We start from the raw sequence: 27,300 nt of genomic DNA, 5'->3' as shown, positions 1-27,300 counted from the left end.
TCGGAATCCAGCCCCTCACTATGAATGACAGCTGGTCTGACCATTCCACCACCAGACTAGTTAACACCCCGCCTTCCAACTATGACTGACAGGAATTTAAACCAATCCACTTACAGAATTCCCGGAAAGCTGTGTTTCTGGCACAGAGAGACAGGGGAATTCACCAATCGCCTTCCAAGTACATCAAACCCGCCTCCCGCCGTTTCAGTGACAGGAACTTTCCCCTTCCGGATGCCAAGGAAATGACTGTCTCTTGTCTGATTGACAGGAATCTCGGCCAATCGACTTCGCCATTCCCCAGAGCCGCCTCCCACGGTATAAATTTAACCGCATGATGTGGAGATGCCGGAGTTGGATTGGGGTAAGCACAGTAAGGAGTCTCAGAACACCAGGTTAAAGGCCAACAGGTTTATTTGGTAGCACGAGCTACTAGTTTTTGGAGCGTTGCTCCTTCGTCAGGTGAGTCACCACTCCGAAAGCTGGTGGCGTTTGCTACAAATAAAGCTGTTGGACTTTATCCTGGTGTTGTAATACTACTCACTATAAATGACAGATATAGCCACCAATTGACATTTTTTTCCGAAACTCTGCCCCTTCAGTTTGAGTGACAGGCCGCTGTCCAATCGGATTCCGGTTATCAGGAAACCCACCCCTGACTCTGGATGAAAGGGATCTTGGCCAATCCGCTTCCCCGTCCTGCGGCTGGCCACACCTCTGTTTGAATGACAGCCACATTGACCAATCGGCTGCCATGTCCCAGGAAACCCGTTCCTTTCTCTGAATGACAAGCGTTAAGGCCAATCAGCTCCCCTCGGTTTCGGAGGGCTGTCCCTTTGTTTTGGATGGACAGGCGAATTGACCAATCCACTCACGAATTCACCGAATCCCGCCTCCTCAGTCGGAGTGACAGGAGCTCCAGACAGTCGGCTTCTCCAATCCCTGGAATCCCGCCTCCCCTTCAGAGTGACAGTAGCTCTGGCCAATCGACTTCTCCATTCCCCGGAATCCCGCCTCCCTCTCTCAGAGTGACAGTAGCTCTGGCCAATCGGTTTCTCCATTCCCCGGAATCCCGCCTCCCTCCCTCAGGGACAGACACAAACATGTTGAGTTTCTGCTTCTTGGATTTAATGATGAACTGTGGAATCTTTGAGAAAAACTGTTTCTATTTCAGTGGTTCTCAAGATTGTTTTGTTTGAAGAATCATTTTACAAATGTAATCATGGAGGCCCCAATGTAAATTACAATTCTATATAATAACCGCAATATGAACAGGTTCCACTAGTTTACAGCTGGCAGGAGGCAGGGAGACGGTGTGAAATTATGGGATGGATCTGTTAGAGACCTTTAATCTCGCAGATTGTCAGCGGCGCCGAGTTTTCCCCGTTGTTATTCCATCCCGGGTTGAAGATGGGGAAGATTCTCTCAGTGAAAGTGTGGGTGAAAGTGTGGAGATGGGACATGTTGTCCGCATTGTAAAATGACACCTGTCCACCCTCATAGTCCAGGGAAACCCCGATCTTCCGGGGATTCTCACTCGGGGTGAGGGGGGTCCGTGAGGGGGAGGTGAGGGCTAAATAACCTCTGCCGGGTCTCAGCCTCAGCATCCACAGTCCGGACTCAGGGCTCAGGGAGATTCCCCCTTTCCTCTTCACAGACTCTCGGGCCACTCCCAGATCCCACTCTGTCTTCTCCCCCACCTCCACCACCCAGTAATGTCTCCCTGATGTGAATCCCTCCGATCCCAGGACAAATTCCCAGGAATGAAACCTCTCCGGGGTGTCAGGGAGTGGCTGCCGTTTGTCTCCGAGTCTCACACTGGTCCGGTCCTCAGACAGGATGAGCCGGGGATGCGCTGTGTTCGGATCCAGAGTCAGAGAGGGTAGAGCTGGGGGAAAGTTAAAAGAACACAGTCAGTGATTTAGAGAGAGCGGGTGGGGAGGAGAGAGAGTGTGAGGAGTGACGAAGAGAGGATTGTGAGGGGGAGGGGTGTAACAGCAGCAATATGATGGGTGCATGGAGCCAGAGGGAGGCGAGAGGAGTGGGAAGAGACCAGAAAGGAGATGCGAGGATGAAAGGAGGGAAAGGGAGGGGGAAAGAGAAGGAGGTGGAGCACTGAAGTGGGAAGAGGGAAAACAGGGCAGCAACCAGAGGGAGCAGGAGAGCGAGAACAGCATGAGGAAGAGGGCAAGTCAGAGCCTGAAGATTTGAAATACAGTGTATAGACAGCAGCTGGATGGCAGATATTGTGGCAGGCTGTAAGAGAACAACATGAAGATGTGGAGTGTATGGGCAGAATTTAACAACCTCATTGTGGCTGTTTTGTCCTGGAAAAATGTGATAAAATCTGGCATGATACGACTGGCTGGAACAGTGCCATTTTTGGACCCATTCCCATTTTACCACCAAAAATATTGGCATGATCGGGAGCCTGCCCAAAATGGGTGAAGCATCAATTTGCATCATTTGTGTTCATCACAATGTAGTTAGCAAAATTCACTCCGAATCATCCCAGCTCATTTGCTGCAGTTGGAATCAGTGAGGAAAACGCCTCAAGTATAACAGTCGCATTCAGAGAGCAGAGAGGGTGAGTGAGGAGGTAATTCTCAGATTTCAAATGGCTCTGTGTTGCTGAGGAGTGGGGGTGGAGGAGGTTGTTTCATGCTGTTCAGGTTGCGTTTTGGAGTGCGGTGAGAGGCTGATGCTGTTCACGGGGTTCGACTTTGGATTCTCAACACTGACCCAGGTCTGAGTGCTGATCTTGGGTCTTCCCACTGAATCTGGGTCCTCGTGCTGGCAGCAGCAAGGACGGGGAATGGGCTGGAAACTCTCTGAAGTGGCAGTGCTGCAGCCTCAGAATTTGTTAAGTGCTGTTTGAGGCCTGGACTGCATGGATTCTAGGTCTGTGTTTGTGAGTGGAAGGGAAATGAGTGTTGCTGGTGGTCTTGTGGGGGGTGGGGGGAATGTGGGGAGTATGTTTTGCTGGGCAGCTGTGGGGGGGGGGTAATGTGGTGAGTGTGCATTGCAGGGGTACTGGGGAGGTATAAGGAGTGTGTGTTGTTGCGGGTCTGTGGGTTGGGGAATGTGAGAAGTGCGTGTTGCTGGGGGGTCTGTGGGTTGGGAAATGTGGGGAGTGTATGTTGCTGGGGTCTGTGATGGAATGTGGGTAGTGTGGGCTGCTGGAGGACTGTTGGGGGTATGGGGAGTGTGCGTTGTTGGGGGACCATGTAGGGTGGAGTGTGAGTGCTGGGGAGCTGTGGTGGGGAATGGGGGTAGTATGTGTTGCTGGGCTGGGGACGAGCAGAGTTCTTTTAACCTCTCCATCTGTCTCTCCTCTTCCTGAAACACCCCCTCCACACCCACCTGCTCTTCAAATGGCTCTTCCAATGTAACCTATTGATCTTACTGTTCTTTGAGGAGGAGGAGCAGGAGGAGAATGTATGTGAAAATGAAAGGGAGCATGGGAAGGGACTGGGAGAGTGGATGGAGAATGGGGATAGAGAGTGGAAGGGAAAGGTAAGTGCTTAACAGAGAGATTGATTGTGTGATGTAGCGAGAGAGATAGTGGAAAATACTGAGGTAAGAAGGAGAGATTGATGGGGGACAATACATGATCCTCGCTGTAGTGTGGCCACACAGGCAAGTAATCCCAGACAATTCTATCCCAGGCTCGCTTATTCCATTTAAATTAGTATTATAATAAATTTAAATAATACATTCAACCTTGCATCCGTTCCAGGTGCAAGATTTATCGAGCCTGATACCCAGTGCCAGTAAGATCGCGTGAGGTGAGAAACCAGGTGTGAATCTGACTTCTCAGCACTCTGGCAATCTTACCAGTTCACTCCACCCATCAATGGTAATATCATCCCCAAAGAGTCACCAAACAGACAGGTTTGCTGTATGACAAACATTTGGCAGATGAAATATCATGTAAGAAAATGTGAAGTTATGCACATTGATAGGAAGAATAAAGAAGCTGAATATTAGTTAAACGGAGAAGGACTGCAGAAAGCTGCAGCTCAGAGGGATTTCTGGGTCCTCATGCATTGATTACAAAAAGCTAGCATGCAAGTTCAGCAGGTATTAGGAAAGACGAGTGGAATGTTCATCTTTACCTATAAGGGAATGGAGTATAAAAATAGGGCGATCTATACAAGGCACTAGTTAGACAACAGCTGGAATACTGGTCCCCTTGTCTAAGGAAAGATATACTGGCATTGGAGGCAGTCCAGAGAAGGTTCACTAGATTGATTCCAGGTATGGAGACATTTTCTCATGAGGAGAGGGTAAGTGAGTTGGACCTGTACTCATTGGACTTTAGAAGATTGAGAAGGGACTTTATTCAGACCTATATTATTCTCTGCAGGCTTGACAGGATAGACACTAAGGTATTGTTTCCCCTTGTGGCAGAGTCTAGGATAAGAGGGCATAATCTCAGAGTAAGGGGTCACCCATTTAAGACATAGATGAGGAGAAAACACCTCTGTTTGATCAGTTATGGTAAAATTAAATAGTCATGATGTGGGTATGCTGGCGTTGGACTGGCGTAAGCACAGTAAAAAGTCTGACAACACCAGGTTTTAATCCAACCGATTTATTTGATAGCAAACGCACAAACTTTCGGGGTTAGTCCCTTCGTCAGGTGAATGGAGAGTTCTGGCCTCAGACCTCTCCAGAACTCTCCATTCACCTGACGAAGGGACTAACCCCGAAAGCTTGTTGCGTTTACTATCAAATAAATCGGTTGGATTAAAACCTGGTGTTGTCAGACTTTTTACAACATTAAATAGCACAGCAGACTTGATAGGCCAAATGGCCTCCATCTGTTCCCATATCTTATGGTCTCATGATCTGATAAGGGGATAGAAATAGTAGTCATTACTCCAGATATGGTCTCACTAAGGTCCTGTGCCCCTGCAGGAACAATTGCATATTTTTGTACCTGGGTATCCTTGCAATAGATACTAACATCCTATTTATATTCCTAATTACTTGCTGGACCTGCAGACTAATTTTTTATGATTTATGCACCAGGACATCCAGCTCCCTCTGTACCCTAGAGTTCTGCATTTTCTCTTGCTACAATACCACACCAGACCAAACCCTAAATTTGTTACAATCTTGAATGAAACCTTAATATTTGGTAATGTCCAGAATAGGAGGAATCATGTTTTAGTTCTTGGATCTAATTTGAAATCCCAGTTATTTACTAAGAGTATAAATCATAAGAGTTAGGAGCAGGAGGAGGCAATTTAGCCTCTTGAACCTGCTCCACCATTTAATACAATCCTGGTTAATCTCGTCTCAGCCTCAACTCCATTTTCCTGCCCCTTCAATATAACCCTTCAATGCCAAACTAATTAAAAATCTGTCCAGATCATGTCTGTGGGATGGTTTTGGGGCTCAGCGATGAGGCCTGCGATGTCTGTGAGGGAATTGGTGAGAAAACTGGTTTAAACCACGACTGTCTGTTCAGTGTAACATCAGACCCGAATCTCCCACAATCAGTGCATTGCAGGGATCCCAATCATGAATATCATTAAATGCTGTGGGGCTCGGCATATTCACACCAAACAGCCTGAAATCTGTAGGATGAGCGGGAATCTGTGCAGGCGCACATCTCTGGGAGATCACTGAAAAGATCTCCCAGCATTGAGATCACTGCCCTCCAACCCCCTCAGACATTGCTGCTCCCCACAACACCCTCCCACCCCCACAGATAATGCTGGCCTCATCGGTGGCCCCCAAACCACTTCCCCCCAGAGACATCGTGGGCCCCACAACCTCCATACAGACATCACCGGCCTTATCATTGGCAACCCCACCCGCTACTGACTTTGCTGCCCCCTCCCCACTCCCAGACAGACATCGCTGCCCCCCCCATTCAAACATCCCTTCCCCCCACCATTCAGACATCGCTGCCCCCCCCATTCAAACATCCCTTCCCCCCCCTATTCAGACATCGCTGCCCTCCCCATTCAAACATCCCTTCCCCCCCCATTCAAACATCCCTTCCCCCCCCATTCAGACATCGCTGCCCCCCCCATTCAAACATCCCTTCCCCCCCCATTCAAACATCCCTTCCCCCCCCATTCAGACATCGCTGCCCCCCCCCATTCAAACATCCCTTCCCCCCCAATTCAAACATCCCTTCCCCCCCCATTCAAACATCCCTTCCCCCCCCATTCAGACATCGCTGCCCCCCCATTCAAACATCCCTTCCCCCCCCATTCAGACATCGCTGCCCCCCCCATTCAAACATCCCTTCCCCCCCCCCATTCAGACATCGCTGCCCCCCCCATTCAAACATCCCTTCCCCCCCCATTCAGACATAGCTGCCCTCCCCATACAAACATCCCTTCCCCCCCCATTCAGACATTGCTGCCCCTTCCTTACAGACATTGATCCCACCCCCCAACCCTGCCATACAGACATCACTACACCCCCCCCCCCCCGCCCACACACAGACATTGCTGTCTACTCACCCCATGCCCCATGGATCTGGATAATGTGGATACCCCATCCCTTGAATATACTGACCTCACTGCTGCCCTGCAGAGAACTTGCGTTGTGCTACCATACACAACCCCAGCTTGCGAGCATTCCCTCTCTTGAATGGGAGCCTTCAGTATTGCACTTGCCCTGAACACAGCAGCTTACTGGTTTGGAGCCCTGAGCCCTGCAGCCCCCCCCCCCCCCCGCCCCCCCCCGAACACAGCAGCTTATTGGTTTGGAGCCCTGAGCCCTGCACCCCCCCTGAACACAGCAGCTTATTGGTTTGGAGCCCTGAGCCCTGCACCCCCCCTGAACACAGCAGCTTATTGATTTGGAGCCCTGAGCCCTGCACCCCCCGCCGAACACAGCAGCTTATTGGTTTGGAGCCCTGAGCCCTGCACCCCCCCCTGAACACAGCAGCTTATTGGTTTGGAGCCCTGAGCCCTGCACCCCCCCTAAACACAGCAGCTTATTGGTTTGGAGCCCTGAGCCCTGCACCCCCCCTAAACACAGCAGCTTATTGGTTTGGAGCCCTGAGCCCTGCACCCCCCCTAAACACAGCAGCTTATTGGTTTGGAGCCCTGAGCCCTGCACCCACCCTGAACACAGCAGCTTATTGGTTTGGAGCCCTGAGCCCTGCACCCCCCCTGAACACAGCAGCTTATTGGTTTGGAGCCCTGAGCCCTGCACCCCCCCTAAACACAGCAGCTTATTGGTTTGGAGCCCTGAGCCCTGCACCCCCCCTGAACACAGCAGCTTATTGGTTTGGAGCCCTGAGCCCTGCACCCACCCTGAACACAGCAGCTTATTGGTTTGGAGCCCTGAGCCCTGCACCCCCCCTGAACACAGCAGCTTATTGGTTTGGAGCCCTGAGCCCTGCACCCCCCCTGAACACAGCAGCTTATTGGTTTGGAGCCCTGAGCCCTGCACCCCCCCTGAACACAGCAGCTTATTGGTTTGGAGCCCTGAGCCCTGCACCCCCCCTAAACACAGCAGCTTATTGGTTTGGAGCCCTGAGCCCTGCACCCCCCCTAAACACAGCAGCTTATTGGTTTGGAGCCCTGAGCCCTGCACCCCCCCTGAACACAGCAGCTTATTGGTTTGGAGCCCTGAGCCCTGGACACCACCCCCCCCCCCCCCCCGCCCCTGAACACAGCAGCTTATTGAATTGCAGCCAATCAGCGCCCCGAGGGACGCATAACATTCAACTGAAAGCAGCCTTCAAAATTTCTCCCAAGGATTTGTTGCCAACTGGCCCTTGACTGGCCAAAATCCCTGGAACCGCCACCCCCCAAGAGCTGTATATAAGCTGCAGGAATGGACGCACAACTAATCACACCACAAAAATCAGCCCCAGGATTCACTGAGGCCGACCGAGAGCGTCTGCTTGATTCCATGGAGGAGAGAATTCAGTCACTCTTCCCCAGCCAGGCGCCTCATCCAAGGGGTGCAGTCACCATGGCATTGTGGGAGGAGGTGGCAGAAGTGGTGAATGCCTGGAGCCTGGCACTGTGCCCTGGCTGGCAGGGGCAGAAAAAACTCTATAACCTACTTTCAGCAGCAAAGGAGAGTGAGCATCCAACTTGGAACTCCACACTTGCTTGGCACAGATCTCAAACCCTGTGCGAGCATTCAGCAACGCCCCCTTCCCCCAGGAACAGAATCTAACCCTTTCCCCAGGAACAGAATCTAACCCCTTCCCCCAGGAACAGAATCTAACCCCTTCCCCAGGAACAGAATCTAACCCCTTACCCCAGCAACAGAATCAGACCCCTTCCCCCAGCAACAAAATCTAACCCCTTCCCCCAGGAACAGAATCTAACCCCTTCCCCCAGGAACAGAATCTAACCCCTTCCCCCAGGAACAGAATCTAACCCCTTCCCCCAGGAACAGAATCTAACCCCTTCCCCCAGCAACAGAATCGGACCCCTTCCCCCAGGAACAGAATCTAACCCCTTCCCCCAGCAACAGAATCTAACCCCCTTCCCCCAGGAACAGAATCTAACCCCTTCCCCCAGGAACAGAATCTAACCCCTTCCCCCAGGAACAGAATCTAACCCCTTCCCCCAGGAACAGAATCTAACCCCTTCCCCCAGGAACAGAATCTAACCCCTTCCCCCAGGAACAGAATCTAACCCCTTCCCCCAGGAACAGAATCTAACCCCTTCCCCCAGCAACAAAATCTAACCCCTTCCCCCAGAAACAGAATCTAACCCCTTCCCCCAGGATCAGAATCTAACCCCTTCCCCCAGGAACAGAGTCTAACCCCTTCCCCCAGGAACAGAATCTAACCCCTTCCCCCAGGAACAGAATCTAACCCCTTCCCCCAGCAACAGAATCAGACCCCTTCCCCCAGGAACAGAATCTAACCCCTTCAACCAGGAACAGAGTCTAACCCCTTCCCCCAGCAACAAAATCTAACCCCTTCCCCCAGGAACAGAATCTAACCCCTTCCCCCAGGAACAGAATCTAACCCCTTCCCCCAGGAACAGAATCTAACCCCTTCCCCCAGGAGCAGAATCTAAGCCCTTCCCCCAGGAACAGAATCTAACCCCTTCCCCCAGGAACAGAATCTAACCCCTTCCCCCAGCAACAGAATCGGACCCCTTCCCCCAGGAACAGAATCTAACCCCTTCCCCCAGGAACAGAATCTAACCCCTTCCCCCAGGAACAGAATCTAACCCCTTCCTCCAGGAACAGAGTCTAACCCCTTCCCCCAGGAACAGAATCTAACCCCTGCCCCCAGGAACAGAATCTAACCCCTTCCCCCAGGAACAGAATCTAACCCCTTCCCCCAGGAACAGAGTCTAACCCCTTCCCCCAGGAACAGAATCTAACCCCTTCCCCCAGCAACAGAATCTAACCCCTTCCCCCAGGAACAGAGCCTAACCCCTTCCCCCAGGAACAGAATCTAATCCCTTCCCCCAGGAACAGAATCTAACCCCTTCCCCCAGGAACAGAATCTAACCCCTTCCCCCAGGAACAGAATCTAACCCCTTCCCCCAGGAACAGAATCTAACCCCTTCCCCCAGGAACAGAATCTAACCCCTTCCCCCAGGAACAGAGTCTAACCCCTTCCCCCAGGAACAGAATCTAACCCCTTCCCCCAGCAACAGAATCTAACCCCTTCCCCCAGGAACAGAGCCTAACCCCTTCCCCCAGGAACAGAATCTAATCCCTTCCCCCAGGAACAGAATCTAACCCCTTCCCCCAGGAACAGAATCTAACCCCTTCCCCCAGGAACAGAATCTAACCCCTTCCCCCAGGAACAGAATCTAACCCCTTCCCCCAGGAACAGAATCTAACCCCTTCCCCCAGGAACAGAATCTAACCCCTTCCCCCAGGAACAGAATCTAACCCCTTCCCCCAGCAACAGAATCGGACCCCTTCCCCCAGGAACAGAATCTAACCCCTTCCCCCAGGAACAGAATCTAACCCCTTCCCCCAGCAACAGAATCTAACCCCTTCCCCCAGGAACAGAGCCTAACCCCTTCCCCCAGGAACAGAATCTAATCCCTTCCCCCAGGAACAGAATCTAACCCCTTCCCCCAGGAACAGAATCTAACCCCTTCCCCCAGGAACAGAATCTAACCCCTTCCCCCAGCAACAAAATCTAACCCCTTCCCCCAGCAACAAAATCTAACCCCTTCCCCCAGGAACAGAATCTGACCCCTTCCCCCAGCAACAAAATCTAACCCCTTCCCCCAGGAACAGAATCTAACCCCTTCCCCCAGGAACAGAATCTAACCCCTTCCCCCAGGAACAGAGTCTAACCCCTTCCCCCAGGAACAGAATCTGACCCCTTCCCCCAGGAACAGAATCTAACCCCTTCCCCCAGGAACAGAGTCTAACCCCTTCCCCCAGGAACAGAATCTAACCCCTTCCCCCAGGAACAGAATCTAACCCCTTCCCCCAGGAACAGAATCTAACCCCTTCCCCCAGGAACAGAGTCTAACCCCTTCCCCCAGGAACAGAATCTAACCCCTTCCCCCAGGAACAGAATCTAACCCCTTCCCCCAGGAACAGAGTCTAACCCCTTCCCCCAGGAACAGAATCTAACCCCTTCCCCCAGGAACAGAATCTAACCCCTTCCCCCAGGAACAGAATCTAACCCCTTCCCCCAGGAACAGAATCTAACCCCTTCCCCCAGGAACAGAGTCTAACCCCTTCCCCCAGGAACAGAATCTAACCCCTTCCCCCAGGAACAGAATCTAACCCCTTCCCCCAGGAACAGAGTCTAACCCCTTCCCCCAGGAATAGAATCTAACCCCTTCCCCCAGGAACAGAATCTAACCCCTTCCCCTCACCCCTCAACGAGCACTCTTCAGTGGTGACCCCTTTCCCCTCAACTGCCTGCACAAAACTCCTGAGACACAGGCACACATTACCCACCATGCATTTGAATATATTAATGCTTGCTGGACACCTTATGCTCCTACAGCAGAAAAGCAGAACTGCCACGTGAGGGCACAGACTGGTGATGGTGTGCCTGACCTGCAGCAGCTGACCAGCGTTGAACAATGTACCATGGAGTTGGCAGGGGGAGATGGTTCATCCAGAATGCTGAATCTCAGCCAGGTTGGCATCCAGTTTGCAAGCGAGCATAAGCATAGCCCTCAACGTAAGTCCTCTTTGAAGTAAATGTGATGCTGTGTAGAATGTTTGACCTCCCTTCCCCTAATTTGTGTGTTTTTTTGCAGTTTTGGACCCAGAGGAACCTGGCCCTTTGGGTATTGGTGATCCCACCACCACCCCCGCTTCCGCTGTTCTGGAGCAAACTGCCCACGATCTCCCTGGACAACACCTCGGAGGGAGACTTTGAAGAAACTTCTGAGGACAGCACCACTGAAACGGCACCGGCATCGATCACACAAGCCACGAATACAGAGACTCTCACCACGCTGGGTATCTTTAGTGTTGAGCCTTGTGGGTCACTATCTGGCGAGCACATCACAGACACTGATGCACATCCTAGGGCTCGGGCACATAGAGGTCAGCCAGAGGCGAGGATTCAGCTGTCCTCAAGCCAGATGCCGAGCCTCAGGGCCAAGGCTGGTGGTCATGCATCAGGAAACACGTAGGGTTGTGGAAGGACTGTCAGCAACCATGCTGCGACTGCAAGGCTGTTTAGGGGAGCCCCACAGAGTGCTGGTGCAGGAGGTTGTGCTGACACAGTGTGTGAACCAGGCCAACATTGCAAAGGTTGCGGCCACAGTGGAAAGGATGACCCAGGGGTCTGTGCTCATGGGTGACAGGGTCCAGGACATCCTGGAGACACAGCAGGCCATGAGCGAGGGTGTTGATGCCATCCAGGAGGCACAGCCTTCCTTAGCCATGGGTGTTGGGAGCCTGTGGGTGAAACTGTTGGCCATGACTGAGACTTTCACTAGCATTCTGGAGACACAGTTGGCCGTGCCTGTGAGCCTCGATCACTTAGCCCAGTGTCAGAGGGCTATTGCTGAGGGCCTCCAGAGCCTGGCTTTCTCTCAGAATGCTGCAGTGGAGGGGCTCCAGAGTTTGGCCCAGTCTCAGACGGCCGGAGCTGAGGGATCACAGATCATGGGGCAGACGCATCTGAGCCTCCAGGACTGGCACAGCCAGGTGATACCGGAGTTCCTGGAACTCAGTCCAGCTACCCTGGCGTCCCATGGAGTGTCCCTGGGGTCTCTGGGCCCCACAAGTGAGGAGGAAGGGCTGGGGCCCCTTCTGCCCAAGTGATCCCAGACGTCCCGAGACCTTCTGATTTCGCACCCCCCCCCTCCTCACACCGAGGCATCTCAGGGCCAGCTAGAGGAACAGGGTGGCACCGAATTAGTGCCAGCGGCTAGTCAGCTGGAGCCCTCCAGGTCCCGGCCACCCAGAGGACACCCGCATCACAGGCAACGGGGTGTGCATCATTGCTGGATACCTCCACCTCTGGTGCACATCCTGGGATCGCACATAGAAGCAGCAGTAGACCACAGAAAGTTAGGAAGTTCTCGTTCACTAAGAGAACATGGGTGAAGGTTATCAATAGTCAGGGTTTATTGATCACTAACGTTAAAAGCACAATAAACTTTTATTTGCACTTCACAGCTGTGACTAATCTGTCTCTAATTCCAGGCCTCCCCGCCCCACCCCACCCCAAGGTGCAGAGTTGTCCCCATTCCCTTGCAGAGAGGTGCTTGGAGACTCAGCCACATGTTAGAGAGTGCCTGTCCTACCTTCTCCAACACCCACCAGACTCTTGGTGCAGGTGAGCCCCTCCACCACCCCCATCCCCCAATTGCCCAACAAACATGTCTCCCCAACCCTTACAGCTACTTGGGACAGGGTGGCAGTGTGCATTTAGAGTAGAGGTTAGGGTTCAGGCTTGAGTGGCACCAGGGGCAGGATCCCACTGTGCACAACAGTGAGTGGTCATCATCCTCCAGCTTTCAACCAAGACACACAACCCCTGCCAGTCCAGGCACATTAACAGGTTTGGATCTTTCTGGGGGGATATGGTGGTGGTTTGACAGAGGCTGTGGAAGGGTGACGTGGTGGTTTGAGGGCCCAGATCGGTTTGGAGGGGGAATAGCGGCTGCACTTGCTCCTGGGGTGTGGTGGATGTGTGCTGGTTGCTGTCCCCTCACTGCACAGCACCAGCTCGGTGAAGCAGGCTGTAATCAAGGTGTCCCTTGCAGCCCTTCCCGGTCGGGCACCTGCTATTGCCGTCCATCCTCTTTCATCCGGCTCCTCATATGGAGGGACGACCACCTGTCCAAGTCCAAGTCTCCAACTGATCTATATCCTGCTGTATCCTCTGATGGTCCTCATCGCTATCTGCAAATCCACAACTTTCTGTTGTCCGTAAACTTACTAATCAAACCAGTTACATTTTCTTCCAAATCATTTATATATCTTACAAACAGCAAAGGGCCAGGACAGACTGCAAATCATTAGCAGATGTGTGCCCAGTAACAGCAGATTCCATGCAGTGCATGTCTGAACCTTGGCACACCAGCCTGGAGCAGTAACTGCTTCCTCTGGTTAGGCCTCAGTCAGCACATGTTGCACTCCTCTCCCAGCACTCAGTGTAACCCCTGACCATGGCCCACAGCAAGGCAATGCCATTGCACAGTGCTCTGGAGGGAAAGGCTGAGCAGGAATCCTTCAGGGACCCCCACCCACACAGCTCTGAGAAAATAGAAGCACCCCTGCCCGCAACCCAGATATCACTGATCCACACGCCAACATCTGAAGGCAGCAGGAAGAAGCCCACCAAGCATCTCCAGGGCCTGCCTACAACATCCCTCGCACTCTGCACACTGCGCTTACCTCCTGACGCCAGTTCAAGGCTGCCACACCAGGTTGAGTCTTTTATATATCTACTCTGATTTGTGTCAAAGTGACATCACACCAAGGAGGTGGGAGACACTAACCTTGGTGGAGATTGTCATGTCGATCCCGATAATGGCATTCCAAAGTATGGTAAGTGATGGAATTCAGTGGTCGGACAGTTTTCAGTGCTCTCCCGGCGGCCCATCTTTTCCCCGGTTAGGAGATGTGCGCGGGTCGTAAACACTCTGGGGAACTTGCGAAAAGTTCAACACAAGCATCTCCCAACCCAACCCACCAAAAAACGAACGCATTGCAATGGGAGAATTGCCCCCGTAATTTCTCCTCGTCTGTGTTTTAAATCTGCCACCCCATATCTTAAAACTATCAGCTTTTGGTTTAAATCGCCCCACAAGAGGAAACATCTGCTCTGAGTCTGCTTTGTCAATGCCCCTTAGCATCTTTTATACCTCAATTATATCTCCTCACATTTTTCTCAGCTCCAGAGAGAATAGGCCTAAACTGGCTAACCTCTCTTCATAAGACAAACCCTTCATCTCCAGAATCAAGCTAGTGAACCTTCTCTGAACCACCTCCAATGCAATTCCATCCCTTCTCAAGAAAGGGCATGAAAACTGTACACAAGTGCAGTCTCACAAATGCTTTACACAATAGCAATAACACTTCACTACTTTTATGTTCTATACCTTTAACAATAAATATGAAGATTCCATTTGCTTTCCTTATTACCTGCTATACTTTCATCCTAGTTTTTTTGCCATTCGTGCGTGAGGACACCCAGGTCGCTAATCATTTGCCTTTGTATTTTTCCTATCAAAATGGATAACCTCACACTTATTCACTTTAATCTCATCTGCCAAATTTTGTCCTATTCACTTAAACTCTCCATACCCATTTATAGAATTCTTCTTTTGTCATCACAACTTACTTTCCCATCTATTTTAGTGTCATCTGAAAATTTGGCTATGGTATCCACTATTCCCTGTATGTGGGTGATTAATATAGATTATAAAGAGTTGGGGTCCGAGGGCTGAACCCTTTGGCACCCCAATAGTTACATCTAGCCAACTCAAAAAACACCCATTTATCCTGACTTCCTGCTATCTGCTTGTTTGCCAATGTTCTATCAAAAATAATAAATTATCCCTCATCCCATGATGGACGAACCTTTTGTGTGGCACCTTATCAAATACTTTCTGGAACTCCAGTTATACTACATCTACAGGATCATCATTATCCACTTTGCTTGTTACATTTTTGAAGAACTCAAGCAAATTCATCAAAGATTTACCCTTCAGTTGTCTAAAACCTTAGTTAGACCTCACTGGGAGTATGGACATCATATCTTAAGAAGGATGATTTGACCATGGAGGAAGTTCCAAGCAGGTTTACAAGAATGATACCTAGGCGTCAAGGGTTTAGTTACGAGGAGAGATTAGAAAAATTTGGCCTTTATTCTCTCCAAGTCAGAAGCTTGAGGGGTGATTTAATAGAAGTCTACAAAATATTCACAGGGAAGGTCAGGGTGGATAAGGATAAACTATTTCCACTAGTTGAAGGCCTAGAACCAGGGGCCATAATCTAAAACATAGAACCAAGTTGTTCAGGAGAGATGTTAGAAAACAATTCTACATGTAGAGAGAGGTGGATGTTTGGAAACCTTTTCCTCAAATAGTGGTGGATGCTGGATCAATTATTAATTTTAATCCCTACAGTGCAGAAGGAGGCATTTGGCCCATTAAACCTGCATCAACAACTAGCCCTGTAACCCTACGTATTTAGCCTGTTAATCCCCATGATACTAAGGGGCAATTTAACATGGCCAATTCACCTAATCCGCACATCTTTGGAGTGTGGAGGGAAACCACAGCTCCACACAGACATAGAACATAGAACATAGAACATAGAACATTACAGCGCAGAACAGGCCCTTCGGCCCACGATGTTGCGCCGAATGTGCAAATTCCACACGGACAGTGACCTGTGGCCAGAATTGGACCTGGGTCCCTTCCTCTGTGAAGCAGCGATGCTAACTACTGTGCTACCGTGCCACCATACCTTAAGTCTGAGATACTTTTATTCAGCAGGGGTATCACGGTATACGGGCCTAGGACAGGTATATGAAGGTAGGCCACAGATCAGCCATGATCTTATTGAATGGTGGAGTGAGTTTGAAGGGATGAATGGCCTACTGATATTCCCATGTTCCTGTGTCCCTTTTTCTTACAATGAGGATAGTTCCAAGTTGCTCCCTTTCTGTGACCTCTGCATTTTGGGGTGGTAGTGTGCTCTGTTGTGAAAACTGAGGCAAAACATTGACTTAGGGTCTCAGCCATTTCTGTGTTCTGCCATGCTCTTATTGAATGGTGGGGCAGGCTTGAGGGGCTAGATGGCCTACTCCTGCTCCTATTTCTTATACAATCTTGACCTTCAATTGAATAGCGATGCCCCACCAAGAGGAACAATCTGTAGAATGGACTAATCACTGGTCTTAAAGGGAGCACTGGAAACCCCTTTGGAAATGATGCTCTGTGTCCTGCCCTATAAACCACAAGCATTATCGCAATGCTGTTCCTGTGAGTTTGTGGATTGGAAATTGGTTTTCTCATTTTCTACATTCAAACACTGACTGTTTCTCAAAATTATTGCCCTGCTCCTGCGAGAATGAAGGCAGCTTTTGATGATTTCTTTGTGGCCAGGAGACGAGTTATTTTTCTTACTGTTGCTCACTGTTCCTTTCTCTATCTCACCCCCCCTGTTTTTCATGAGAGCTTCTTGTCCCCTGTCTCCTTTTCAGGAATCACAGAACATTTTCCCACAGTGCAAAGCAGTGGGAAACTGGACAGTGATTTTGTTCTGAAGATCAGCCCTCAGAATGGATTGAGCCTCAAATCAAATTCATAGAGTGGAAATGTGAATATTTAATCTGGGACCTTAAAGCCTGTTTAGTTTCTTCACAACTATATTGGTAATCAGGAAAATGAATATAAGAGTTTTACCGGGAATACTGGGTTTCATCATTTCTCTCCAAGCTGTGCACTGAAAAAGGTATTTGAACTTCTCGATAGACAGGGCGTCATCATATACTGAGAGTCTGTCATCACTAATCCTGTAAATGTTAAAAAAAATGCAAGAAAATATCCAAAGTGAAATGGTAATCTTGTTTTTTTAATTGAAAAAGATAACTTATAAATTCAAGAGCAGAGAATGGAAACAGTCATGTCCTGAAAAAGGTTCAAAATCTGACAACAGCCCATCACACACTGCAGGAAATGATAAACATTTAGTCTGTCCACTGGCTGTATTATAAATAAAGTTTGTAGAACAAAGACAAAGGCTGAAAATGTCCCAAAGCTGAATATCCAATTCTGCAATCCCTGGGCCCCACAACTCTATAAGAAGTCTCACAACACCAGGTTAAAGTCCAACAGGTTTATTTGGTAGCACAAGCCACAAGCATTCATAGCACTACCCCTTCATCAGGTGAGTCACAACTCTCCCAGAATCCTGCTCTCATCTACTTCCCGCACCTTGAAGATCTCTGATTTCAGTCATTCCCTGTTGGGAGCTGGACATTCAGTTGCCAAGGTCCTGAGCTCTGGAATTCTCTCCCTGATCCTTTCTATCTTTCTAATTCTCTCTCTTCCTTTGAAATGCTCTCTGAAATCCACCTCTGTCATCCAGATTAATATTTCCTTATTTGGCTCTGTGTCAATTTACTTTATAACACCCCTGGGAAACTCCTTAAGGTACTAATTTACCATAAAGGCACTATATAAATACAAGTCATTACTGTTGTGTTTAAGGACGCAGAACCAGTTTGTATTTAGTATAAAATTAGAATCTGTTTCCCCTCTTTAACATGAGACTTTCTCGGGTTGGTGCAGGGATATGGGTGACCCACTGCTTGGGAACATGGACCGTGTGGCTCTCTCAGGGTCAGTGGGAAGGTCACCGACACTAACAGCCAACATTGGGCAAGTGATCACTTCCGGCCTGGGAACTGGATTGTATCAATTATACCTCCCGCTTGTTTATTACAATATTGTAGCAGTTATGTACAATCATTGTGATAAAGGCGGTTATTTTTAAACTCTGGTCCGTGAACTACACACCAAATTTCCATGGCCCAATGACAGATCATTTAATGTTGTAACACCAACAAATAAATAAACAAAAATGATACTTTACTAAGTTTATTTTAACAAGTAGCGGATTTCAGTAAAGAACATGTCCTACCTTCTCTCCCAACAAGCTTCTTCCTGAAAGAAATGAATCAGGAACAGTGAGGATGACAGTAACAGATTTCAGGAGCAGTTAGACAGGCTGGTGAAATGAGCAGACATGATGTGGGTATGCCGGCGTTGGACTGGCGTAAACACAGTGAAAAGTCTGACAACACCAGGTTTTAGTCCAACCTATTTATTTGATAATATACTCACAAGCTTTCGGGTTAGTCCCTTCACCTGACTCTCCATTCTCTCCATTCACTCTCCATTCACCTGACGAAGGGACTAACCCGAAAGCTTGTAAGTATATTATCAAATAAATAGGTTGGACTAAAACCTGGTGAAATGAGCAGACTCAGAGCAGATGAGATTTCACACAGAAATGTAAAGTGATGCATTTTGGAAGTAAGTAAGAGAGTCAAATGAACTGGAATTGAACATCAGTCCCGCTCACAGACACAGTGACTCTCACACACCGTACCAGACACACCCACACACTCACAACACGCAACTGGAACTGGATTACAATGGGAGTTCCAGGAGAAAATTAAACTTGGGAAAGACAGAAATAATCACAAAGCAAGTTTGAAGCTGAAGAAAACTCATTCTCAGGAAATTACAGGTATTCCCAGGAATCTGCAGATAGTGTGGGAGCCAGAGACAGCAGGAGAACCATTCAGGAAAGGACACAAAATTCTGTTCAATTCGGTTAGTATTTTTCAGTAAATTCTATATGAATTTCACAGTTAAGAACATAAGAACTTAAGAAATAGGAGCAGGAGTAGGCCATCTAGCCCCTCCAGCCTGCCCCGCCATTCAATAAGATCATAGCTGATCTGAAGTGGATCAGTTCCACTTTCCCGCTTTCTCCCCATAACCCTTAATTCCCTTGTCTATCAGAAACCTTTCTACCTGTGACTTAAATATATTTAGCGAGGTAGCCTCCACCACTTCAACGGGCACAGAATTCCAGAGATTAACCACCCTTTGAGTGAAGAAGTTCCTCCTCAACTCTGATCTAAACTGCATCCCTCCTTATCTTGAGGCTGTGCCCTCTAGTCCTGCTGTCCTTTCTAAGCGGGAAGAATCTCTCTACCTCTACCCTTTCTATCCCCTTCATTATCTTATATGTCTCTATAAGATTCCTCCTCAGCCTTCTAAACTCCAACGAGTACAGACCCAGTCTATTTAGTCTCTCTTCGTAGGCCAACCCCCTCATCTCCGGTATCAGCCTTGTGAACCTTCTCTGCGCTCCCTCCAAGGCCAATACATCCTTGCGCAAGTGCGGCGACCAAAACTGCACACAGTACTCCAACTGCGGCCTCATCAGTACCCTGTACAGTTGCAGCAAGACCTCCTTGCTTTTATATTCTATCCCCCTCACTATAAAGGCCAACATCCCATTCGCCTTCTTGATCACCTGCCGCACCTGCAGACTGGGTTTTTGCGACTCATGCACAAGGACCCCCAGGTCCCTCTGCATCGTAGCATGCTGCAGCTTTTTACTTTTTAAATAATAATCCCTCCGACTATTGTCTCTACCAAAGTGGATAACCTCACACTTGCTAACATTATACTCCATCTGGCAGGTCCTTGCCCACTCACTCAGCCTATCTAGATCCCTCTGCAGACTTTCCACACCCTCCACACAATTTGCTTTTCCTCTCATCTTCGTGTCATCAGCAAATTTCGTCACGCTACACTCAGCCCCCTCCTCCAGATCATCTATGTAAATGGTGAACAGTTGAGGCCCCAGCACCGATCCCTGCGGCACTCCACTAGTCACCAACTGCCAACCAGAATAGCACCCACTGATTCCAACTCTCTGCTTCCTATTAGACAGCCAATCCCCTATCCATGCTAACACCTTACCCCCAACTCCGTGCACCCTAACCTTCTGCAGCAACCTTTTGTGAGGCACCTTATCAAATGCCTTTAGGAAATCTAAAAACACCACATCCACCGGTTCCCCTCTGTCTACCGCACTAGTCACATCCTCATAGAAATCCAATAAATTCATTAAACATGACTTCGCCTTAATGAATCCGTGCTGCGTCTGCTTGATCAAACCATTCTTTTCTAGGTGCCTCACTATTTCTTCTTTGATGACAGATTCTAGCATTTTTCTAACTACAGACATTAAACTAACCGGCCTATAATTCCCTGCCTTATGTCTGGTACCTTTTTTAAACAGCAGCGTAACATTAGCCGTTTTCCAATCCTCCGGCACTTCCCCAGAGTCCAGCGAATTTTGATAAATAATCACTAAGGCATCTACTATCAGCTGTGCCATTTCTTTCAGAACCCTGGGATGCATTCCATCCAGTCCTGGGGACTTGTCTATCTTCAGTCCTGTTAGTCTTTCAAGCACTACCTCTCTAGTGACAGTAATCACATTAAGGCCCTCATCTCCTACCATCCTTCTATCTTTATTATCCGGCAAACTATTCGTGTCCTCCTCCGTGAAGACCAAGGCAAAAAACTTATTTAAAGCCTCAGCCATTTCCTCATCGCCCACCACGAAATCCCCCCCTCATCCTCCAAGGGTGCAACATTCACTCTAGCCAGCCTCCTCTTTATATATTTGTAAAAAAATTTACTGTCATTTTTTATATTTAGAGCTAGTTTAGCTTCATACTCTATCTTTCCTTTCTTTATCACCTTCTTAGTCATCCTTTGTTGATTTTTAAATCTTTCCCAATCTTCTAATTACCCACTATTTTTAGCCGCTCTGAACGCACCAGCTTTTAATTTAATACTCTCCTTCATTTCCTTAGATAACCACGGCTGGTTATCCCTTCTCCTACAGTCCTTCTTTACCATTGGAATATATTTCTGCTGAGTACCGAAAAAGATCTCCTTAAAAATCCTCCACTGTTCCTCAGCCATCCTACCGACCAATCTGTGCCCCCAATCTACATTCGCCAATTCCGCTCTCATCCTATCGTACTCCCCTCTGATCAAACAGAGGACACAGGTTCGGGACCCTACTTTCTCATCCTCCATCTGCATCAGAAATTCAATCATACTATGATCACTCATCCCAAGAGGATCCCTCACAAGAAGATCCCTAATTCTACCTGCCTCGTTACACAGCACCAGATCTAAGATAGCTCACTCCCTCGTAGGTTCCATTACATACTGTTCAAGGGAACTATCCCAACAGCATTCCAAGAATTCTTCCTCAAGCTCACCGCGTCTGACTTGAGTCATCCAATCAATATGCAGATTAAAATTCCCCATAATTATCGCCGTTCCATTTTTACACGCATCATTTATTTCCTTGTTTATAGCCCACCCCACCTCTAAGTTATTTTTTGGGGGCCTATAGACTACACCCACCAGCGTCTTCCTCCCCTTACTATTCCTTATCTCCACCCACAACGATTCCACGTTCTGCTCTTTGGCGCCTATATCTTCCCTTACTACCACCCTGATATTATCCTTAATCAGCAGAGCTACCCCTCCCCCTTTTTCCTCCCATCTATCCTTCCTAAACACCTGATACCCCTGTACATTCAGCTCCCAGTCCCTGTCACCCTGCAACCACGTTTCTGTAATGGCCACCAGATCATATCCATTTGTGCTGATCTGCGCCACCAGCTCATTCACTTTGTTCTGAATGCTTTGTGCATTCAGGTAAAGTGTCTTTATCCCAGCCTTTATCTGGGCCCTATTTGTAGAAACGCTACTAACCTCTCTCATGCCCCCTACTCCTTTTATTAGTGGAATGTCCTCAACATTTACCTGCACATGTACCCACTCCTTTACTTTAGATTTTATAATTCCACCCCCCCCCGCTACCCCCCCCCCCCCCCCCCAATTAGTTTAAAGCCCTATCTACAGTCCTAGTTAAACGATTCGCCAGGACTCTGGTCCCAGCACGGTTCAGACCAAGACCATCCCATCTGAACAGGAACCACCTGCCCCAATACTGGTGCCAATGCCCCATAAATTCAAAACCATTCCCCTCACACCAATCCCTGAGCCACCCATTCATCTCTTTAATCCTGTTTACCCTGTGCCAATTTGCATGTGGTTCAGGTAGTAATCCAGAGATAACTAGCTTGTTGGTTCTGCTTTTTAATTTGGTTCCCAGAACATCATATCCCCTCTGCAGATCCTTAGTCCCCAGTTTGCCTATGTCGTTGGCACCCACATGAACCACGATGACCGGATTCTCACCCTCCCACTCCAGGTTCCTCTGCAGCCCAGATGAGATATCCTGGACCCCAACAGGCAACACACCCTTCGATATTCTTTATCCTTGTCACAAAGGACAGTGTCTATGCCCCTAAGTACACTATCCCCAGTTACCACTACATTCCTCTTTACTTCTTCTGCTTTGACCTCTGTCTGCACCACTGTACCATGGGCAGTTTGCTTGTCCACCTTTCAGCCCTCGTTCTTGTCCACACTGGGAGCAAGAATCTCAAACCTGTTGTACAGATTCAGGGGCTGAGGCTTTTGGGTGCCCCCCCTCCTTCCTCCCCCCACCCCCTCCTTCATCTCACCCTTCCTCCCTACACCTCCCCCCTGCCTCCCCACAGCCCCCTCCTTCCTCTCACCCTTCCTCCCCTCAGCAACCCTCTCCTGTTCCTGACCCTCAGAGTTAGTCAGTTTAGGGGGTGTGACTTTCTCTTGTAACACATTATCCAGGTTACGCTCCCTCTCCCCGATGAGTCTCAGTGTCTGAAGCTCAGAGTTCAGCTCGTCTACTTTGAGCTGGAGCTCTTCAAGCAACCAGCACTTACTGCAGACATTGTCTCTGGGAAGTACCTTGGAGTCCACCAGCTCCCACATCATACAGAAACAGCACATCACATGTCCCTCCATCAGTTGTTTAGTGACTGTGTGAAGTTTCCCTGAACTGAGCCGCAATGTATTCCCTCACCTTCAGAAATATCAGCTCGTCTTTTTGCTCCATCTGTTTCTGCAACTTTGAGAGTTTCTCCTCAATAGAATTTAAATTCTCTTGAATCTCTCGAAGGTTTCTCTCCATCAGTTCTAGAATCCTCTCCTCTTCTTCTCCGAGATTTTTGAGTAATCGCTGCTCTTTCTCAGTGAGAATCTGGTGCATTTTAATGAATTCGGATGTGATGTGGGTCTGCAGACTGCTCGACTGTTCCTACCCAATGAAATGTGAAACATAATTAATGTCCTGCGATAAAGGAAACAAAGCTAACCGAGATCCCAGAAAATCAGCACAGGGAGACCTTACCCTAACTTCAGAAATTTTCCCTTTCTGTTTCTGTTCCGTTTCTAGAATCACCGATTTCTTCTCCTTGAGAGAATCAAAGGAAGATTTCAGCTGATCCTGGGATTGGGAGAGAAAATCACAGAATGAAAGTGCCAGAGCAGGAAAACAGCTCTCAGTTTTCAAGTATTCCCCTTTTACCTTGTAGATTTCCACGGCTTCATCCAAAGGCTGGAAGCGGTGCTCCCTGTGTTCCCGCGAATCTCTACAAATCAGACAGATCAATTTCTTGTCAGTTTCACAAAACAGCTTCAGTTCTTCCTCATGTTTCTCACAGTGAAGTTTACTTTCCTTCTCTTTCCGATTCAGCTTTAATTTTCCAGCTTTCTCGGCCAGATTCGCTAAGGCCCGATTTACCCTGAGGTTTTTTTCCAGAAACACCTCTCTACATTCCGGACAGGAGTTTATCGCCTTCTTTTTCCAACACTGGGTGATACAGGAGCGGCAGAAGTTGTGTCCACACTCCAGTATTACCGGATCTGTGAAGAAATCGAGACAAATGGGACAAATTGTCTCCTCGGTCAAACTCTGGAGCTGTTGTCTGGAAGCCATCTTCACACTCAGCACTTCCTGATTCAAACCGCTGTCAGTTTCGGTGTTCCTGCCGCAGTTCAGCTATTTCCCGGTGAAGTTCACCGCAGCACTCAGGGAATTATTATTACAGAGCGGGCCCTGTCCTTATCACTTTCAACCTGGAGATAAAAACTGGCGCGGTCTGAAGGATAGCGGAGGGAAGTCATTGAGCCTCTTTGGGGGCGGGTTGGGCTCCTGGGAATGTTGACAGTGGGAAGAGGGAGAGCGTGAGGGAGAAAGGAGGGAGAGATGAGCGGGATCGAGATTCCATTACATTCCTCTTCAGTCTGAACTCGCTGCCGATTAAAACCACTCTGGTGAAACTCGGTGTGAGATCCAGATCCAGAAACTGAAATGTGTTCATGGCTGCAGCCGCTCACATTAAAACATCAAATACTATAAATGTCAAAGAGAAATTTACACAAAAGCGACAGGGATGATATTTAGAGGGTTCGATCTGTGAAGTCTGGTTCATTTTCGAAAGCAAAATTTGTGGTTTTATAAATGTTTCTGAATCCCTCCCGGGGACTCTGACCCAGAGAAACATCAACTGATGACGGAGTAAATATAGAAAATGCTGCAAAATCTCAGCAGGTCTGACAGCATCTGTGGAGAGAGAACAGAGCTAACGTTTCCAGTCTGGATGTCTCTTCGTCAGATTCCAACATCCGCAGTAATTTGCTTTGAACTGATGAGGGACCATTTGAAGTGAAATCTCTCCTCCAATATCCGGCGGAGTTTCTTCACACAGAGAGTGGGGAGAATGTGGAAGTCGTTGTCACATGGAGTGGTTGAGGTAGAGAGAGTTGGTACATTGATAGAGAGGCTTGGATTACAAGATGATTTTATACCGCGCAGGTTGTATGTGGAGTTTGTTCTGTGTCTGTTTGAAAAAAATGAGCTCACCGTTCGACGAGAGTGATTTACAGACTGAAATTCTGCAATAATTCAATCTATGCCGCTAGAATTAGTTGGCTTTGAAATCCGCAATAAAAATTATTTAAATATAAATTGTTGTGCTAACACAAGGATTTAACAACGGTAACAGTGGAGAACAAGTGATTGGGGAAATCAGGATCTGAACAGGGTCGCTGTCAGCCTTGGCATCTAGACTCTGACTTGTACAAGTCAACTCCAATCTACTGCACTCCTGGTTTGTCGGTTCAGCTGGTGAAAATCGCAATAGGATTCATTCTGCCGGATGAAATGTTGGACACTGAACTCTCTCCGTGGACCTCGTTAGACTTCACAGAGGATCATAGAGTCACTGAACACCATAAAATCTACTATGATCCCGATAAGTTCCATCTAAAGTGTATTCTTAAATAATTATTAATCTTAATTTACTGAGTTCACTGTTAACAGCTGTATTCGTTTCTAAAAGGACATCGACACATCTCTCTTTCCAACAGCCGCTTATACACAGTTCTGGTAATGCAGTGTTAGTTGTTCCTGACAGGAATTAGGAATATTGCCATCCTGCCCTTTCCAGCCTTTCAGCCTCAGCATTGAATTCAGGAACTTTAGATTCTAACCACCGTTACCATTCTGCTGTAACCATTAACACTGCTCTGGAACCATCTTATGCTTCTTCACCAGTCCTATTCCCCATTCTCTTTGCACCGTTACACCTTTAGACATTTAACCTCTCCTATCCTGCACCATTTCATGGAACTTTCCCTGTTGTTATTCTCCGCCCTTTTCCCCCTCACTGTCCTTTCTGAGAAATTATTTACTCTTAAAATATTCCAGTTCCGATGAAAGGCCGTCGACTTGAAAAGTGAATTCTATTGCTCTCTCTATTGATGCTGCCTGATCTGTTGAGTGCTTCCTGTATTTTACGATTTATTAAGGATTGGGTCTGTTAATGCCTGATATATAACTTTCACTCACTGCAGCGTAAATGTAGTCACACAGCAGGGAGCTGAACAGAACAAGGGCGGGATTCACCCACAGAAATGTGACCTCAGCAATTTGAATGACAAAGTGCTGAAACTCCCCATGGCTTCCAGACACCAGACGGAGAGTTTCACTGAGCTTCTGTCTGATATTCGGTCAGAAATGCGAATATTGACTGATAATTGCACAGTGCTCAGTACAGTTCACAACTCCTCAGATACAGCATCTTCAACAGGGGAGAATCTAACCAACGCCCCGTGATATTTAACGGCGATGCTAAATTCACTTTGGAATCAAAAACAAGAATGCAGATCACTACCTGAGTGGCTTCAAATTAGGCGAGTGGAATGTGCAGCGGGACTTGAGTGCTCTTATGCACCAGTCGCTGAAGGAAAGCATGAAGGTGCAGCAGCCGGTAACAAAAGGCAAAGGGTATGTTGGCCTTCATTGCGAGAGGTTGCGAGTACAGGAGCAGGGATGTGTTGTTGCACTTACACGGGGCCTTGATGCAGCCACGCCTCGAATATTGTGTGCAGTTTTGATCTCCTTTTCTGAGGAAGGATGTTCTTGCTATCGAGGGAGTGCAGCAATGGTTTACCAGGCTGATTCCGGGGATGGCGTGACTGATGTATGAGGAGAGATTGACTCGGGTCGGATTGTTTTCGCTGGAGTTCAGATGAATGAGGGGAGTTGGGGGAGAAGAGATTTCATAGAGCCTTATAAAATTCTAACAGGACTAGACAGGGTAGATGCAGGAAGGATGTTCCCGATGTTGGGGGTGTCCAGAACCAGGGCTCACAGTCTGAGGATTTAGGATAGACCATTGAGGACGGAGTTGAGGAGACATTTCTTCACCCAAAGAGTGGTGAGCCTGTGGATTCATTATCACAGGAATGTATTCAAACAGCGGCTGGATATAGCACTTGGGGCGAATGGGATCAAAGGTTATGGGGAGAAAGCAGGGTTAGGCTATTGAGTTGGACGATCAGCCATAATGGTGATGAATGGTGGAACAGGCTCGAAGGGCGGAATGGCCTCCACCTGCCCCTATCTTCTATATTTCTATTGGCGGCGCTGAGTCCCGCACCATCAATAACCTGTGGTGTCATTGATCAGAAACACAGTTGGACGGATCAGATAAATATTGTGAAACAAAACCAGAGGCTGGGAATTCTGCAGTAGGTAACTCATCTGCCAAAGTCTGCTCATCCGATAAAAGGCACAAGCCAGGATTGTGAAGTGATATTCTCCATGTGCCTGGCAAAGTGCAGCTCCAACAACACACACGAAATTAGGCACCATCCAGAATAACGCACCCCGCTTCATCGGCTGCAGTATTTACCGGAGAGAAGATCTGCACTGTTCATTGTGAATGTAAAAAAGCAAATTACTGCGGATGCTGGAATCTGAAACCAAAAGGGAAACTCTCAGCATTTGTAAGGAGAGAAAAGAGCTGACGCTTCGAGTGCAGATGAGCCTTTGTCAAAACTGACAAAGCTGCATTGTGAATGTGTCCCTGTCATTTTT

The 27,300-nt window shown here is 48.4% G+C and overlaps 1 protein-coding gene across 1 annotated transcript; it reads right to left on the bottom strand.

Annotated features, from left to right (window-relative positions):
- Positions 1 to 1,334: 1,334 nt before the first annotated feature.
- LOC145335849 (zinc-binding protein A33-like) lies at positions 1,335 to 23,853 on the bottom strand. The gene is made up of 6 exons (XM_080181576.1): positions 23,443 to 23,853; positions 23,266 to 23,361; positions 22,939 to 23,172; positions 18,055 to 18,077; positions 16,815 to 16,924; positions 1,335 to 1,885 (listed from the first exon to the last, which is right to left on the bottom strand). Exons 1-6 carry the CDS (start codon positions 23,851 to 23,853, stop codon positions 1,335 to 1,337), a joined length of 1,425 nt encoding a protein of 474 aa, XP_080037702.1.
- Positions 23,854 to 27,300: the final 3,447 nt, after the last annotated feature.

This window comes from Carcharhinus amblyrhynchos, unplaced genomic scaffold (genome assembly GCF_965287045.1).
Source record: "Carcharhinus amblyrhynchos unplaced genomic scaffold, sCarAmb.v2.hapA scaffold_42, whole genome shotgun sequence".
Taxonomy (NCBI): Eukaryota; Metazoa; Chordata; class Chondrichthyes; order Carcharhiniformes; family Carcharhinidae; genus Carcharhinus; species Carcharhinus amblyrhynchos.
The sequence above is the reverse complement of the archived record's forward strand: the minus strand, read 5'-3'. Positions and strand labels throughout refer to the sequence as shown.

Bases quoted from the DNA above. Each gene is read 5' to 3' on its own strand.
- LOC145335849 (XM_080181576.1), bottom strand. From the start codon at position 23,853: ATGGCTTCCAGACAACAGCTCCAGAGTTTGACCGAGGAGACAATTTGT. The intron at 23,362-23,442 runs GTAAAAGGGGAA...TCCCAATCCCAG, and splicing joins AAGCCGTGGAAATCTACAAG to GATCAGCTGAAATCTTCCTT. The intron at 23,173-23,265 runs GTAAGGTCTCCC...TTCATTGGGTAG, and splicing joins GGAAAATTTCTGAAGTTAGG to GAACAGTCGAGCAGTCTGCA.